We start from the raw sequence: 17,853 nt of genomic DNA, 5'->3' as shown, positions 1-17,853 counted from the left end.
TTAATGATCTTTTTTGATGCTAGAGTTCCTAGAGCTATTGATTTTTGTCTGCTAACTTTGTAACCTGCCAACTTACTTATTGTTCTTAGCAGTTTTGGGTCTATTCTTCTGAGTATTCTAACACGTAATCACATTGTCTGCAAATGATGATAATTTTACAGCCTTCTTTCCAAAAATTATGCTTCATTTCTTTTCTGCATTTTCCAGCACTGGATAGTTCTTCCAGAATAATGTTAAGTAACACTGTTGTCTTATTCCTGACTTTAATTTGTATGTGAGGCACGTATAGAATTTAAAAATTTTTAGTAACTACAGTTTTTTTAAAAGTCAAAAGACTAACGTTAATAATACAGCACTGTATGCCTGAAAGCTGCTGAGAATAGATCTCAGGCATTACCACACAAACACAAAAGAGTTAACAATGTGAGGGAATGTATGCCAACTAACCTGATCTTGGTAATCACTCCACAATCTATACATATATCAAAGTATATACACTTCATATACATACAATTCTATTTGTCAATTATTCCTCAATGAACTTAAAAAATAAAACAAAATCTTATATATTTTATAAGATATATTAAAATTATCATCTCATATGTTCAATATAAAAATTATTAGAGATATTAAATCCTTTTTGCATATCAAGTCTTTTGAAATTCTGTGTGTATTTCATACTTTCAGCACATCTCAAGTCAGACTAGACATACAGTGCTCAATAGTACCTGTGGCTAGTGGCTACTATATTGGACAATGAATTTCTAGTGTTTGATAATTAGATATGATGTTAGCTTTTGGTTACTAATATTTGGCAGATAATTCATAGATAGCTTAATAAGGTATTTGCTTTTTAACAGATACTGATAAAAATTTGAATATCTATCTAGCTGCCATTTGTGAACCAATTTTGCACATCTATTAAGATGATCATAGGATTTTTCCCCTTTGACTGTTATTATTTTATAGTACTGTGATATTATTACATAAATTCTCTAATACCTAAACACCCTTGAATTCTAGGAGTACTTCCTGAATGATTTTTTGTATTATGTCTTTAAATAATTGTATTTATCATTTTTTGTTTGCAGAAGTAAAATTAGTCTATAATTTTATTTTTATGTGCTATAGTGTCACATTGGTTTCATTAAAAAGTTGAAAACTTTCCTTTTTCTTTACGCTATGAAAAAGTTTAAATAATACAAGATTTGACCATTTCTTAAATGTCTGAAAGAACCTAGGAGCCATCTGGGCCTGGTAGCAGTAGGACCTTAAATATTTGTAGAATGAATTAAAAAAATCTGTTGTTTCAACTACAATATTAAAAGTTATTTCAGTAAAATTTTTAAGCAGTTTGTGCAAAGAGGCATTAAAAGTTAAATATATCCCTGTGTCAGAGGATAAATAATTTACTTTTTCCAGATGATTTGTAATTTAAATAACTCCCAGCATTTCTGGCATTATTCCAAACAGAAGTCACCAATATTAAAAGATGTATACTGTGTGAAACATTTTATGATATTTAATATTATATTTTAAGCAAATACCAAAATAGAAAAAGAAGAATAAAAAAGTCACTGAGACCATGACATTGACATGTGAAAAAGCACTTTTGGATATTGATTAAATAAAAGATAACAGGTTTTAGGCCTACAAGACAATACCCATTAATCACTACTCATCTAGTATCTAGTATCTGTCAAAACATGTTTTTATATGTGCACTGCCAAAGCTGGATGTCCCAATCACTGTCATCTGGGTGGATGGTGTCCTGTGGAGTGATGCTCTTGAGACAGGAGGGAAAGGGGCAGGATACAGCCACTGAAGGAAGGACACAGCAATTGAGGACAGGCCATAAACTGGTTAGAACCAAGATGGCAGAAGATTCAACTTCCAGTAGACTTTGAGCCTCGTGGCACACCCACAGGCGCCATGACAGTTCCCAGGTTGGCCTTAAAAGCTCAAAAAGTGGGCAGGGTCCCAATTCCTGACACCTTGCCCCTTCCCCAAAATAGCTGGAATAATCTTCCTACTCCTAGCATGAGAAGTTACCCAGACCACAAAAACTAACCACCACACACCTCGTGATGGCTGTCTCTCTTGCCTTCTGAGACAGCCCTCACTCTGTCTATGGAGTGTGTATCTACTTTTACTTTAAACTAAACACTCCCACACAACTTGGCCTCTCTCCCTCTCCCCTTTTGAGATGGCCGGCATTCTGCCTATGGAGTGTGTATCTCCTAAACTCTCCCTTCTGAGTGAGATGGACCACACTCCGCTGTGGAGTGTGTATCTCTCTAAATAAACTTACTTTCACTTTACTGTGCCTCACTTATGAATTCTTTCCTGTACAGAGCAAGAATCTATTCTCTGCAACACTCTGAGGCAGCCCTGAGCCTCTGTCTAGTTTCACCTCTTGCAGCTTCTGCTATCAAATCCTATTCCAGCCACACTGAAATACTGGAGTTCCCAAATGGATCACAGAGATTCACTTCTTCTTGCCTGTGGATGTCCCTCTGCCTGAGGTTCCCCTTAGTTATTCACTTGAATGTGATGTGTCAAGCATTTTATCAGGTCTGGATAAAACATAACAAACTGTTTAAGATCTATTTGCTGAATTTAGATTGTACTGTAGTTTTAGGAAATGGGTTAAGAATCAAAGAAGTGAGTTAATTTCCTCCAGATCATCTGCTCCCTCTGCTGCCAAAACAGATCCTGCTTGGAGCCCTGGGGACAACGCAGTCAGTAGCCCATGCTCCTCTTCCTCCCAGCTCAACTCCTCCATCTCCCCCTCTCCTCCCACTAAGGGCCAGAGGGTCTTGCCCAATCTATGACACTTCCTTCCACAACACAAGACTTGACCTAGAAGGCCTGGGTTGGATCCTGATCCCGTGGTTTACTGACTGAGTTACCGTGGATCCTTAAATTCATCTTAATGTGGCAGCTTTAGCTACTTCACAGGATGTACCACAGCATTTGAACTGTGAAATGTTAAACAGGCATTATAGTTACTGTGAGGCATTTAAGACGCTGTCTTACTATTTCCATGCAAGTTAAGCTATTTGTATTATTACAGTGAAACCTGAAAATCCCACCGATTTGGAAGGGAGATAGTAGAATTGGTTAAAATTTTTGAATTTCTAAAGTTTTATTTTAAAGATCTGATTATATTATTTTTAACCACACACAACTCTTCTCAGCCAGGGACAGAAATGCCTGGCCCACCCCAGGGGGTGTGCTATTGGCATTTGATGCCTGGGAGCCAGGGTGCTAAGTATATCCTAGAAACATCCTGTAGAGACACACTGAAAACCAGACTTCAGGTAAAGGCACTCTGTACCTGCCTAGACCAAAAACCACAGCTAGTTAGAAGTATATAGAATAGAGTTACTACGGAAGAGTAAATGACACTTGAAGAAACTGTGCATTATTAAACAGAATAAGCATTCCTGTCACAATATTATTAGCACTCTTATTTTTAATAGCAAATCACCTTCAACATAACTGGTATCAAGTTAAGCACATATTGCCTGTATTTACACAGCGTAATTATGAATTAAGGTGGAGTGTAATTTATTATCGGTTTATGTACTTTGTTTATTGTTAATCAGTGATCAAATAGCATATATTTAATAGTTTATCCAGAATCACTGAAGTCAATCTAAAGCAGAAGTGGTGGTTACTTAACACAATTTTGTCTACTTTTTTCAAAATCAAAATATATATCAGATATGTACATCTTGCTAATGCTCCTATTTCTCTGACATCGAGAAAAATAAACATTAATATATAAACATTTAAAAATTATAGTATGTCCAATATTGCTACTGAATACCTTTGGCTTACCTCATAAGGTAGTTTGTCAAAATATCCATTACTTGGCCCGTCCCTGAGGGCGGTACTGCTAAACTTTTTGTTAAGAGTGTCCATTCCACAGCCATCCTTTTCTTCATAGTCATCATCTTCCAGATCATTCATGTCAATAAGTGAAGTCTTGAGAGAAAGCCCTGGCTTGTCCTTCATACCATGCAGCACAACTGCATCTAATTCAGTGTAATAATCCAGAAGAGAACTATTCACTTCCAGCCGTATAAGGTTTGTGGGAAAATGTATCTGCTTAATACAAGGTTTAAACTGGCGAGCCTGGGAACCATTCACCTTCATAGGTCTCTCTGACCAAAGAGTCTCCCATCTGCCAAAGAAAGAAACTTTCCTGTAACACCGTTTAGAATGAGATTTACTGTTACTTTAAGGTGCGGGGCCCTTGCCCAGAACGTTACAGTATGAAGAGAAAGCATTAATTAAAAGTGGACAGAATCAAACACAAGTATTGTTTCCAGGACATGAAAAAAAAAACCTTATTATTTAAAATATTTTTATTACTTAAATTATTTTTACAACTCCCTAGGAAGTCCTTTTTGGCAGATTTCACACTGGTTGGTTAAGGACTGGGATGGGTAGTTAGAAGTACATGAACAACATTCAGTTTTACAGAAAAAGTAAACTGAAGTACTCAAGCACACAGTAGAAAGCTCTCCTGTGTGCATGCCCTAAGCCAACTGTGGAAACTACATTATCACCTTGCCTCCCGAAGGTCTCCTCTTCCATTTCTGTTACTGGCATCACACAGACTCAAAACTTCCATTATCCTTGATTTTTTTTATCCAGTCATTAAGTTGTGTCAAATTTTTCATGACATTCTCTCCTATATGCCCTCCTCCTAAATTTGCAGCATTGTCCTCTTTAGTCATCCCTGTATCCTCCGCACCTAGCAAGTACCTAACACATAGCAGATGAACAGCATTTTCTCCTATTCCTCCGAAGTGAATTTCCACTTTTCAGCCAGGTTAATCATTACTTTCCAGATAATAAACTTATTTCCACACCAAGGTGCTTCCTTATGTTGTGTCCATGCAGTGAAATGCCTAACCTACAATTATCTGCCTGCCTGTTCTTCAAGGCCTAACTTATATTCCATCTCTATGTAGATAAAATTATTTTCCAATATTATTAAAAAATTCTTCATAACAAAGCATCATTAGATGTATAATATTCTCACATATGTAGCTTAAATAACCATTTCTCTAATATTGTTTCCTAATATATCAGAGAAAATTAGATCAGACAAAAATACTTCAATAAACATCTTTCCTCTATTTCTATTTACTTTAGATAGCAGAATTTTTTAATAAAAATTTTCTGTCAAAGACTAAGAACATTTTTGAGTTTCCCAATACATACTACAAACTTTTCAAAGACGCTTACGCCAATAGTATATAAGAAAGACCACTGAAAGCACTCTTTATTTTTAAAAATAATCTCTATAGTTTCATGGTGAGCCATTCCTCTGTGACACAGTTTATAATTCACTGACTACCATCACTTAAAATGTTGTCATATGCTTATTAATCATATCAAGGGTTTTTTTTTTTTTCCCTCTGATGTATTATCAGTTCATTTCCTTGGTCCAATGGCCTATTGAGAGCTAAGTAAAAACTGATTACAGCAAGGCATTTAGGAAACTGAAATAGACAACAGGGTGTGAAATTCAGGGGAGAAATCTGAGCCGAGACCGTAGAAGTCATCAACATACAAGTACCAGAGCCATCTTTAGGCTAACGTGGGAGCAAGAAAGGTACATAGCCCCAGTCTCAGGAGAATGGAGAAGGGAAGTATGGCCATTTCTACCTTTAGGAACAAAAACATAAGGCAGCAACTCAATGGGGATTCTAGTAAACATATCACTAACCCTAACAGTAGAAGCATTTGCAGTTAATGGAACCCTTATAGTCACCCCACATTTGCTAGATTTGCTACTTCTCTCCCCAAAACTAGGAATAAAAAGCTACATCAGACATAAAGAGCCCATGAGTATTTGTATTAGGAGACCACATGAAAGTAGGAATAGAGAGACTGGTCCCACCCTCTAACCAATCCCGAGAGGCAGGGGAGAGTTCTAAGGAACAGAGTGGGTTGTGGCAGACTAAAGGAGGAAAGGAAAGCAGACTGGGCACCTTCTCACCTCCTGTGACAAGGCAGAAAAGCAAATCTGGAATGCCAGCCTAGACCTAAGAAGTGCCCCTAGAGTTTAAATGCAAAAACCTTGAGGGTTCCCAACAACAGAATTGGTTTGAACACTATTGAAAATCCACACAGTAAAACAGAGGCAGCCATTCGGGAACAGAAGAATGAAGCATTTTAAACCATGTTAGTGGGAAAACGCATTCTTAATTTTGGACAGTACGTTTCCAAGAATCATGGGGTAAATGGTGGACCGTATGAGAAAACTCAAAACTTCGGTTTTGCTCATCCTTTTGTTGCTGCTGGAAAAATGACATCAGATGATGGAGGAATGTCTCATGTCCAAGAAACAAGGACCACTCAGGACCCTGTGAAATAACTGCCTGTACTGGTTCACAACACATGTGGACTAAACCAGCCTATTTTATTGTTTAGCTTCAATGAGAAGTTTTTATGAGGCTTAACAGAAACACTGAAAATGTAATATAGAAATCACCTCTGCCAGGTCCTTGGCAATAAATAAAGACACCGACAAAACATGTTCTTCATGTATAGCTTGCCTTGCATTACAATGCAAATTACACTATAAAATTACAAATATAGCTTAAAAACTAGCATTGATTAGAGCAGAAATATTCTATTGTAATAATGTATTAATCTCCTAAAGTCTTCTCTCTACCTTGCAGAATGGACAAGGTTAAGATGATGCCTTAAATTGATCCCCTTAACATTTCTAGTATGTTTAAACCTATAATGGTTAATGCTATTCTAGCATCATTTTTCCTGCAGACTTCTTTCTACAAAGCATGAACATTATATATTTAGTTATATATATATCATAAGTTTATATATGATAGCATACTTAAAACAGGACAATATCAGTATCTTATCAGTTTTTAAAAATACTTTCAAATGCCTAAATATAAAAAACATTCAAATATCATAGTTTATTTATATTTTCATTTTTTTGATAACCTAAGAAGCAACAAAGAAAAATGATAAAAAGACAGAAAAATTATTTTAAAAGTTTATGGCCTTTTGAATTAAGTTAACATTAACTATGAGACTATAACTCAATAAAAAAAAAAAACTTAACTGTGAGACCAATACAAATTGATTTTGAGGTATCTGTGTTAAAGTAGATTATTGTTTAGATTTTTGTTTAAAATTCTAATAAACTAGAATATATTACTTTAAAGTTAGGAGAAAAAGATACCTATTTTACCCAACAAGAGAATATGCCAATATCTTTTTTTTAAGTTATAGTCTAGTTGATTTACAATATTATATTAGTTTATAACATAGTGATTCAGTATTTTTATAGATTATACCTCACTTAAAGTGATTACAAAATAATGGCTTTATTTCCTATGCCAATATCTTTTTATTCTGGAAATCTAAAGCCAGAATTGTAAAAATCAGTCAGTGAAAACAAGCAAGCAAATACAAGCAAGTGCACATATGCACACATATACACACACACACACGCTTTTCTGTGAGATAGCCCCAACTCTTGTAATCCTCTAGACCCAGAGCAGTGCTGATGTGATTAAACTACTTTAAGTCCTGGCCTCGGTAGTCTGTACATTTATGTGCTGACTTTATGTATGCCCACACACTGTATTCATCTACTGGACAAATCTGAGAAACACTAATGTCCTATGAAAGTATTCTGAATCTACATCATCACACACAAAATTCAGTGCGGAATCCCTGTCAGGCTGTGCTTCCTCTGCACAGCTGGAGAACTTAGTTTTGGGATGGTAGTCAGCATTCTCTTCACCAGCCCTCTTATTTCTCCTGCTGTTGACTGTCCTGAATGCGCTGTTGATTGTCCTGAATGCCTACTATGTGTCTAGTGCTTGGAAACAAAGAAGCAAACCACGCTGTCTCTGTGACTGATGGAGATCGTTGCTTAAGCAACTTCCTTTGGCAGCAAATTCTGTGACAGCCACTTTCTTTCTCCCCGCTTTCTTAACTTCAATATTATATAGCAAAACTGTTTTCAACACTCAAAAAAAAAAAATACACACCGCTAAATTTTATTGCTTTATTCCAATCAGTTTCTCTAACATGACCTCAGTGTGCTATTTTCTTCCTCCTCTTTTCCGTTCTCTCTCTTCCAGTGTGCATCCCTGCGCTAGCCTATTTCCTGACTCCTACACAAGCCCCCATTAAGAGCTTCTCCTCAGGACCAGGACACTTTAGACTCCCTTTTTTCTTTTCTCTTAATAGAGCAGTAGGCAAGAAGTCAGCAGACTTTGAGATCTTACAGAACTACCTGGAGCTTTCCTACTTCACTCACTGAACAAAGAAATGCCACCAGACAAAACGGGGAAAGACTGCTTTTAAATTCTAAATGTTGCGGGACAAGCTCATTTCCCATGAACAAATGCCTAAGCTACTCCAACACACTCTCTCATTTGCTAACCCCTAAGGTGGGCATAAAATTGTGTGCTATTAATGAAAATAGTAAGCAGTACAGTCCAGAGGTTCCCAAACAACAGTGTGTGACAGAGCTTTCCATGATTAAATGTGAAAAGTAAGCAATACATCAGTATATATAAAGACATGCACACATAAACGTGTAAAACTTCCAACCACTCTTTATTCCAGATTCTGATCATGCTAATTTCTCAGCATAAACTATGAAATGATGGTGACGATAAATGATGTTGGTATTTCGTTTACTTGTCTTTTCAATGTGCGCTTATTTAGTAAAGTAAGGAAGCTGATAACCCTAGATCAGTTCTCTAACTTTTATTATCAATACCATTATGTTTCCTAGTTTATTGGTGCTGATTTTCCCTCCCTGTGCTCTGCTTAGATCTCCCGCTCATTTCTGGTGTCCATCCCCCAGATCTGCTGGCTTGCTCCCAAGGGCTCCCACCCACAGCCTTCTACAGAGAGCTACTTGGGCTCCTGCAGCCTCTTCATCCAGAGAGTGACTGGTGCCTGGAAGACTTCCATCCCCCTCCCAAGCCCTCAGCCCACAGTCCAAGTCAGACAGGAGTGTCAGAGCCCCGCTCCCTGGCGACTGCCTCCGGGCTGACTGGGACTTCACACGAAGTTGTATCCCTGCCGGACTTCTTCCTGTCCCTACAGCACTTCCTCACTCCCTTACCCTCCCCACCCTCTTCCCGATTTCTCCAGGAGCACTTTCTTAACAAACTCACTGGCAGAGGAACAGTCCTCTCAAGGTCTGCTTCTGGGAAACTGGATCCGAGAGCCCTATGACATCCCAACATCTGGAGACTTAAGGATGGCCCTCCCAAGCGTGCAGCCCTTCAGTGCCTGGTCCACTCCACTCTGGGCCTCTTCTCACTTCTTGGAGCACTGCAGAATTCACCTCATGACTTCACCATTGCATGTGCTCTTCTCTCCCCACCTTTCCCACCCAAACTAAAGCCTCCCTCAACCCACAGGTCTCAGGTGTTTCCCTCTGCCAGTGGCTGTGCCCTGCTCTCTCGTGGTCCTTTCAGGAGGGCCTGTGAAACTGAGAACAAGAGCCCTGTCTGTCCTGCTCTGTTTTGTTCCCAGCAGTCAGTGAGCAGAGAAGGTGTTCAATCAATGTTTCTGACCATCTAAAGAAATTCACCAAAATGTCATCAGTTACTGAATCTGGGCAGAATTCTCAGGGGCTTTTTTCCTGTATATTTTCTTTTTTAGTATTTTCTAACAAGTTCTTCTAAACAATGACATCTATTGATTTAATTACTAGCAAAGTTAAAAAGGCCCTTTTTTATTTTATAGTAATACATATTGGTTAGATTCATTTTCTCTTAAAAGTTAATGGTATTTTTTGCTGGAATAAAGTTAGTGATCAGTTAGGCAAAGCAGAGATGCATCTGTAAATAAACCTGTCACTTTAATCACAATCACACACTACAACTCTCAGCTAGGAATCTGAGAGCATGATTCATACTCAAAATCAGTTATGCAGACATTAAGTTTCAGGTCAGAGGAGAGACATTACATGTTTTATAGATCTTGTCCCCTATTTGTTCATTTTTTTACAAAAAAAGTAGATAACTTTGTAGGGAAGAGGCAAAGAATAACAGAATTCAATAAAACAATTCTCACATAAGAAAAGATCTTACCCAAAGTACTTTTTTGCTTTCAGAAAAAAAAATCTATATATTAAAGGGTGCTGGTTTTCTGTTTTAAGAACATTGACTCATTAATAATATTGTTCACAATGAATTATCAAAATCACTCTGATAAGAACAAGTGAAGATGACACCAGCAGTCTCCAGCTGGAGTTGAGTGGTACTCTGCATTTGCTTCCTGGCAGCCTAGGAGGGGTTCCCTCGGAGTTGAGGGGACAGGGACTTTAAGGAAGCAGTGTGTTGGGTGGCACCTGATCCCTGCCCCTACTCCTCCTCCACTGGCAGCTGGGGTCCTACAGTTTAACAGGTGCCCATAAACTGCCCTCAGGCTAGAATAAGCTCATAAGGGCAGAGATTTTTGTCTATTTTGTTCATTTGTTTACTGATGTCTCCCCAACACCTAGAACAATGCTTAGCACATGGTAGACACTCAAGTATTTAATGAATGAATGAATGAATCAAGCAATATATAAAATCTAAAAACTGATAAGATTAATAAGGAATAGAAAAATGGGCAAATAACATAACAGACAGTTCAGGATGGAAATATAAATGGCTCTTAAACATGAAAAGATATTCAATCTCAGAGATAATAAAAGAATTTGAACCAAGGTAAAATTTTTCACCTAAAGTTGACACAAATGCTAAAATTTATTAATATATTCTATAGGTGAGGCTTTGGCAAAACATGCATGCACTACACTGCTGGTGGGAATCTAAATAGGTAGAGCCTCTTTGGAGGGAAATTTGGCACTAATATTAAAATTACAAATACATGAACCCTTGGCCCAGCAAGCCTTCTGGCAACTTATCCCACAGATATGCTTCCACACATGTGAAGTGACTCATGGCAAGATCATTCACTGCATTAATATTAATAATAGCAAAAGTATGAAAATAACCAAGCACCCATCAATACAGGAGTGGTTAATAAGTTGGGGTACACATACACTTTTCGTTACTTGCAACTGTAGAAGAGTAAGGAAGCTCATCTTTGCACTTATACGAAAAGAGCCAATGTATACTACTAAGTGGAACAAATAAGGTACAGAACAATGTGAATAGTGTGCTTATTTCTGCGTATAAAGAAAATTAAAATATATTTGTATTTGCTTATATCTGCAAAAAGAAACTCTGAACCAATGCAAAGGAAATGGATAAAAGTGGTTTCTTTGAGGGAGGCGTGGATCCCAGGCACATGGAGAACAGGGAACACGCAAGACTGCATTATGTGCTTTTTAGATTATTGAACCATGTGAATATATTACCTAGACAAATAATTATATTTTAAAAAATCAGGAGGCTGAACTACAAAAACAAGAGAGAGAGGGAGAGAGAGATACTGCTGTGCAAATCAATGATGTAAATAAATAGGCTTTTAAGGAGAATGCATGAATACTTAAAGCAACATTTATTTTTAAATGAAGATCCTGGTTACAAAAACATCCACCTAACACTAAAGTTAATCCCTCAAAGACCTCCTCTAAAGTATCACTGACTTTGAGTTACTCAGAGTATTTAAAAGCAATAGCATGATGCCTGTTTGCAAATATGTTAGAAATCATATTTCCAACTAACTTGTCAGATTGGCCCATGTCCCAATTAGTTCAAATCATGCTTTTCATTTATAGTAAGTTCACACACACAAATCTCACAATCTATGAAAATTATAGGGTGAGGTTTTATAGGTAGAAAGAATGCATTGAATTTCATATGTGTGATCTTTCTTTCCCTAAGAAAAATTTTAAAAAACCAAAGTTGTTTAAATTACTTAAGAGGATGCTTCCAAAAAAAAAAAAAAAAGGACTTTCAATATTAAAACAAACAAAACCTTTCAGCCATAGAACACGGTCATTAAAAAATGAGTCTTACCTGACTTCCGCTGGTGGACTTGGGGAATAGGGATTTGCAGAACAAGCTAGAATTCTAATGACTGCTCCAGGATGATAAGTTTCCAGAACATGAACAGCTGTAGGGTACACCTGTTGTTCAAAAGCAAGTTCCACATAGTCTTGGCTCTGAAAATTAGGCGGCGTCCTCTTGAATGGCACGGAAGCACTAGGGCACTGATCCCACCAGGTTCCGTAAGTTCGAAACACAGCTGTCTGAGTGAAGTCACCGGAACTCGGGAATACGTTTGGTACACCTGCCAAGTTCCACATGGTGTAGGACATGCTATTCTCACTCCCATAATGGGAGCTGAAATCCACTACCTCGTTGGCATACTGGATCACCTCTGCATTGAGAGGGGAAGTCCGGCTGTGTGGTTCTACAGTTCTATGGCTGTTCATCATTTCTCCCCTCGGAGCTGTCCTGGCTCGGCGCCGAAGGCATATATAATAAAACATAGTCAGAACTGTTAACATGGGAAAGACTGGTGACATCTAGATGTGAATTATGAAGCTTCAAAAGGTCAGGTGTCCTCGGTAAGACGCATGAACTCTTTGAAGGATGTTCTAAAAGAAATGAATGGCTTGGTGAAATAAAATAATTTAAATAAGCAGAAAAATGCATGGATACGGTAATAAACAGACTTTTTTCACTCTGGGTGATTCCCCAGAGTGAAACTGAGAAAACCAACATTCACTGTAAATGTGAATCTCTGATATAACTTATTTTATGTACTTTTAAGAAATCTAAATATTGAACTGTATACAATTTTATGCTATATGGGAAGCAAAACTGACATTATAAGGCAATGGAAGATGTATGACCCCCCTAAAAAAAACCCTATTTTATACAAAATTATAACTATCCTTCAAGAAATATTAAGTCCTTGAACTTTTAAAATTAAAATTATTTAAAATATATGGTGAACCACTAAAATACTGCTGTAAATCCAAAAGGATCTTAGGCATTGTATAACTTCACATTTTAATAAATGACTTCCTATTTTTAATTATTACTCACTTCCAAACATGCTAAGTATAGATTTCACATTATGAGAGTATAGTTTTCTGGAGCTGACAGTTAGTCCAGACCAACTAAATTAACTGCCTTACACATCACAGATCACCAGACAGTGTTTAATTTATAACTCTTAGCATTATTTGGTAGGGCAGTCCATGTCTGGCTGGCATCTGGTTTGCTGCCAGCTACTCTTAGAAATCACTCACCCCAGAGAGGATGGTCACAGGATACACACTGGAAATGCAAAGGCTGGCACTCATCCATGTGGCCTGAAAATTATACACTGATTTCAGGTACAAGTGGTGCTGAAACATGCCATTCTCTCACCTGTAACACAAGAGTTTGAGAAAATATTTTTATTTCTAACTTAGGAAGTCAAAGATCCCAACAAGATTATCATTTTAGATAAATAGCTATTTACTAGATATTGAACATTCAAACTGAACAGGTCACATTTTTCTGAATTTTGTGGATAATTTTGAATAATTAATATAGTTTTCAAATGTTATGACAGAACATAATAAAAATACATTAATGAACCCTTTTCATATAGAGGTAGTAAACTCACAGCTTACGGGTCAAACTGTGCCCGCAGATATATTGTATTGGGACCAAACAGTGACTTGTAAAATTTGGAGGAGTCTGCCACCTTTCACTATCAAGAGGACCCCTGTGAGGAGAGGCCTGAGCTGCTGTGGTGGCTGCTACTGTTCCCCGCCAGCTCCACCAGTTTACAACACAGGCCTGGCCCCCGTCTGCACTGACTAGCTCATCTCTTGCCTACGCAAACAAGGAAATGAAACATACTCATTTTTCTATCTGTAAAGTCTTGAGTTTAACTTCTCCTAAGTCAAAAAAGGAAAACGTACCAACTTTTCTTTAGTAGAGCGATGTGCTAGACTTTCAAAACTTGAATGTTAAGATGATAAAACATTAAATGTCTCTCCCACCCAAAACTTCTAATGGTTTTTTTGTTCTTACACACAAGATATAATCGAAATCCCCTGGTTTTACATTTCAAGGCTCTCCTCAAGCTAGAACCATCTCTTTCTGTCCAAGCAAGAAACTCTGACAACTTCTAAACAGGATTCATATTGTACTTTAAATCTCACCATTCCTCACCCAACCACTTAATCCCATAAATAGGCTTACTCTCCGGGACCACCTTTGTATCACGTATACACCCTACATTAGGGCTAAGTTTCTTGAAAGAAGGAATCTAGCCAAAGATTTCATTTCTCAACGTACTCAGTTCAAAGTAGGCACAAAATATCTGATATGTTGACAGAAAGGTGACGAGCAAACAAAAAAAATTCCAGAAGTCTAAAATAATTTAAAATTTTGTAACAGCATCCTCTGCCTCTCCATCTCAGCCCAATCAAAACACACTGAAATGCTTGACAAAATATGACCAGTAAAACAGTCAATAAAGAGCTGCGTTTGAAACAAGGAGGGAAAGCACGGTTGTGAGAAGCACAGAGGAAAGTGAAAAAGCAGAGAGCGGAGCTGAAGCTAGTAGGACTCCGGGGACCAGTTACGGCCTTAGTGGTTATAACAAGAGGACCTTCTAAAACCCTTGCAGAGAGGTCATTTCAAGCAACAGGTCATATCTGGAAGAATCCGCATAAAGTCAAAATTCAGGAAAGAGCACCCTGTCTGTGAAACCAGGAAGATGAAAACTTAGCTCACTGGTCAGGAAGCCCAGCCTACTTGACACCAACCTACACGATGGGGGAAGGGCACCGGAGGGAAATCAGCACCCTGTTATGCATGTACCATGCAGAGTGTGGGTGTGAAGTCACACTGCCTTCATGGGTAAGAATTCCTACACCATCCCCAAGCCAAAAAATCTAAAAAGAAAGAGTAATCCTGAACTGGCAGGGACAGATGCAAAGCCTCATTGCAGGGAAGCTCCCACAGCACAGGACTGACTAAACCTTACTAACTAAACCCAGTAAAAACTTACAGATCGCAAGAGAGAACAAACCGCAGTGATGGGCAGTCAGTAGGTACACTCAGTAAATAGAGGAACTTGCACCCTAAGAACAGGAAAAGAACACTCTGAACAAGACTTTTTCTGGAAAAGAGTAATAAGGCATGTAGTAAAATAAATAAGGTGTTTCTGCAGCATATGCTTTAGTGCTGAGACATCATGAATCAACAAATCAGTTTCGCCTCAGGACATGTAACACCCAGTGCTGAAGTGTAGGACATGTTATAAATGCAGGAAAAAAAAACGGTTATTTAGAATATCACTTCTTTATTCAAACGTTTTACCTACCACAGGTATAAATCTGTCAAATAAAAAAAAATTATAAATGCACAAGTATCAAATCTTTAATGCCAAAACTTGAAATGATACAGTTCTTTCTTTTACCAAATACACTTTGTTTCAAAATAGACCCTGAGGTAAATTATGAAGGGTAATTTTCCAAGGAAGTTACTTGGCCCTTCTCCTTCTTAAAAGAAAAAGAATTAATGAAATAAATTTAAACTGCAAAAATGAAATGTAGGAAATAAAGAAAATGTGCAAGTATCCAACTCAACTGACAAATCAGCTAATTTGGAAGACTGGATGTTTTACTCCTGGAAATCTTCAAAGGACAGAAAACCATCTGTCAAGGTGGATGGATGGGTTTGACTGTATAATCTAAATCTATGGACACCACTTCTCACTCGACAGTCTATAAATTGTTGCAACTAAGCTCCTTTTACTTTCTTTATAAGACTGCGTTTATCAGAAAGTAATAGTTTTATAAAACCAAAGAAACATCTGCAAAGTAAGATATCATTCAAGTGAACTTTCACAATCATTCTTGACAAAAAAAAAAAAAAAAACCAGAAAAAAAATTGAGACAAACTGTGAAAGACAATTTCTATTTGACCTACAAAGCCACAAACTTTATAACTATTTCCCAGTTAGCTTTTACCACCATAGATTATGGGATAATATCAAAAGCAGCAAGACTGTCAATATGCTCAATATCATTTTTAAGCTGTTAAGTAAAATTTTGCATTGAGGCAACATATGTAAAAGTGAGTTACAAACTGTAAATATATGTTTTGTATGTTCAAACTTCTTCAGCATAGAAGGAAAATGTAAATAGATGCTTTATTCTTTCCAACTATAGATAACAACCCTTAGAGTTAACTTTTTGTGAGATAAAGCTAAAATGACTAAAATTTTTTAAAAAAAGGAAAAGCAGTGTTAAAAAAAAAAAAAGCACTGAAAAAGCAAATATAGGTATTCTTTTTCCAGCCATACTATTTGGAAAAGTATGACGAAGTTAAAACCTCTTTTTGAAAATAAATACTGCATAGAAATAAGAAAGAGAAACGAGTAAACCCATTGTTTACACTCTTCATTGATTCTAAACTCCTTTCAGATCAACAAAGATGACACGTATAAGTGTTTGGTGAGGGAAGCAGGAAAAGCACATGGAGAAGAAAGGCTACTTCACGCTACTTTTCCCTGGGAAATGAAGCTGCAAAGGGAATAGACCCACAGTCTCAGGACTCACATGGGCAGCAATGACCAGGGCATAGTTCAAATTGTCCATGTACTGTCTGGACTTCTGCCAACACATGGAGGCAATTTTTGTGATAACCAACGAATAGCCCAATGGGCAATGAACCAAATGCAAAAGATACAATAATTCCCCTTTATGAGGATGATGGAATTCAAAGACAAAATGATTTTTCCCACCTAGTGCAAATAAACAGTAGTGTTCTGTATTAAATTTGTCCAAGAGGGTGGCTTTAAAATATACCTTTTGGGAGACATTTTCTTTTTCAGTTCATTCAAAAAGCTACATTAATTTTAAAGATTTGGACAATACATCAAAATACTATTTTCCATATAACAAAAAGTATGAATTAGAAACAGGGTGATCTTTATTTTATGTTGTTCAATCCAATCACTTGTCAACAATGATTATGAAGTAAGAAATTCTCCGCAACACACTGAACTTTCATACTAGCACAGTCAAGGAATACAAAACAACAGCCATTTTAACTTGTTATCAAGAGACCTTCATACTCCCTGGGAAACAACTTGCTTTATACGACATGATTTTATTATAATACAACTTTATTTTCATCCACATCTTTCACATTATAAAAGGCTTAACACAGTTAAATAATACAATTACAGAGAAAGCAGTAACAGTGGAAAAGAGAAATTAAGAGGTACAGACAAGGGAGAACATATGTTTCCTACTGAGATTTGAAGTGAGATGGGGAGTCGATGAGGCGGAGAGAAGCAGGATGGCAGGAACTGCGGAGAGGACCGCCTGCGCTTCGGTAGGCAGACAGGGAGGAAGGAAAGCGCTTTTCACGAAATAAACAAAAGGAAGCAATTCGAATGAGCTCAAGCCAGGACAACGCAAAGGCTCTGTTCATAGTGTGATGGAAGAACGCGGAAGAAAAGTTGAAAACTCAAAAGAGGGTTCTCAACTTATATTAAAGTGAAAAGATATGGGAAAGATAAAAAGGCCAGGCCAAAAGGTAAGGTACTCATTGAAGACAAGTCATGATGCAAAACTTACTTGCAAAATGACAGAGACATGTCCATGAAGTGACAGGAAAAAACAAGGGTTTCAGCAGCTTTGCATCATGTCACCAGAATGTCATAGACGGTGTAATGTGGTACCAAATCCAGAAAAAAAGGGCAAACTTTAAATGCTGCTGTTTCTGAATCCCGTCGAAACTAATCAAGGACACTGCTCTGAGGAGAGGACTTTTCTGATTGAGTCTAGAAATCAAGACATGGGGGAACGGAGGAAAATATTAATCAAGAAAAGAATGGAATTGT

General features: G+C 37.4%; 1 protein-coding gene across 4 annotated transcripts in view; it reads right to left on the bottom strand.

The window, feature by feature from the left end:
* The window catches only part of FBXL4 (F-box and leucine rich repeat protein 4), a 63,229-nt gene that overhangs the window by 35,690 nt on the left and 9,686 nt on the right, over positions 1-17,853 (bottom strand). Inside the window, exons 2-6 of one of the 4 annotated variants that reach the window (XM_032484417.1) lie at positions 17,588-17,793; positions 15,007-15,079; positions 13,247-13,367; positions 12,003-12,586; positions 3,847-4,192 (exon numbers count right to left, since the gene is read on the bottom strand). In XM_032484417.1, the coding sequence (XP_032340308.1) occupies positions 3,847-4,192; positions 12,003-12,514 (858 nt within the window). In that variant the 5' untranslated portion in view covers positions 12,515-12,586; positions 13,247-13,367; positions 15,007-15,079; positions 17,588-17,793. The remainder of the gene's footprint in view (positions 1-3,846; positions 4,193-12,002; positions 12,587-13,246; positions 13,368-15,006; positions 15,080-17,587; positions 17,794-17,853) is intronic. The other 3 variants (XM_032484416.1, XM_032484418.1, XM_032484415.1) reach the window with 3 other exon arrangements.

The sequence above is a fragment of the Camelus ferus genome, chromosome 8, assembly GCF_009834535.1.
Source record: "Camelus ferus isolate YT-003-E chromosome 8, BCGSAC_Cfer_1.0, whole genome shotgun sequence".
NCBI lineage: Eukaryota > Metazoa > Chordata > Mammalia > Artiodactyla > Camelidae > Camelus > Camelus ferus.
This window is presented reverse-complemented; position numbering and strand designations above follow the sequence as displayed.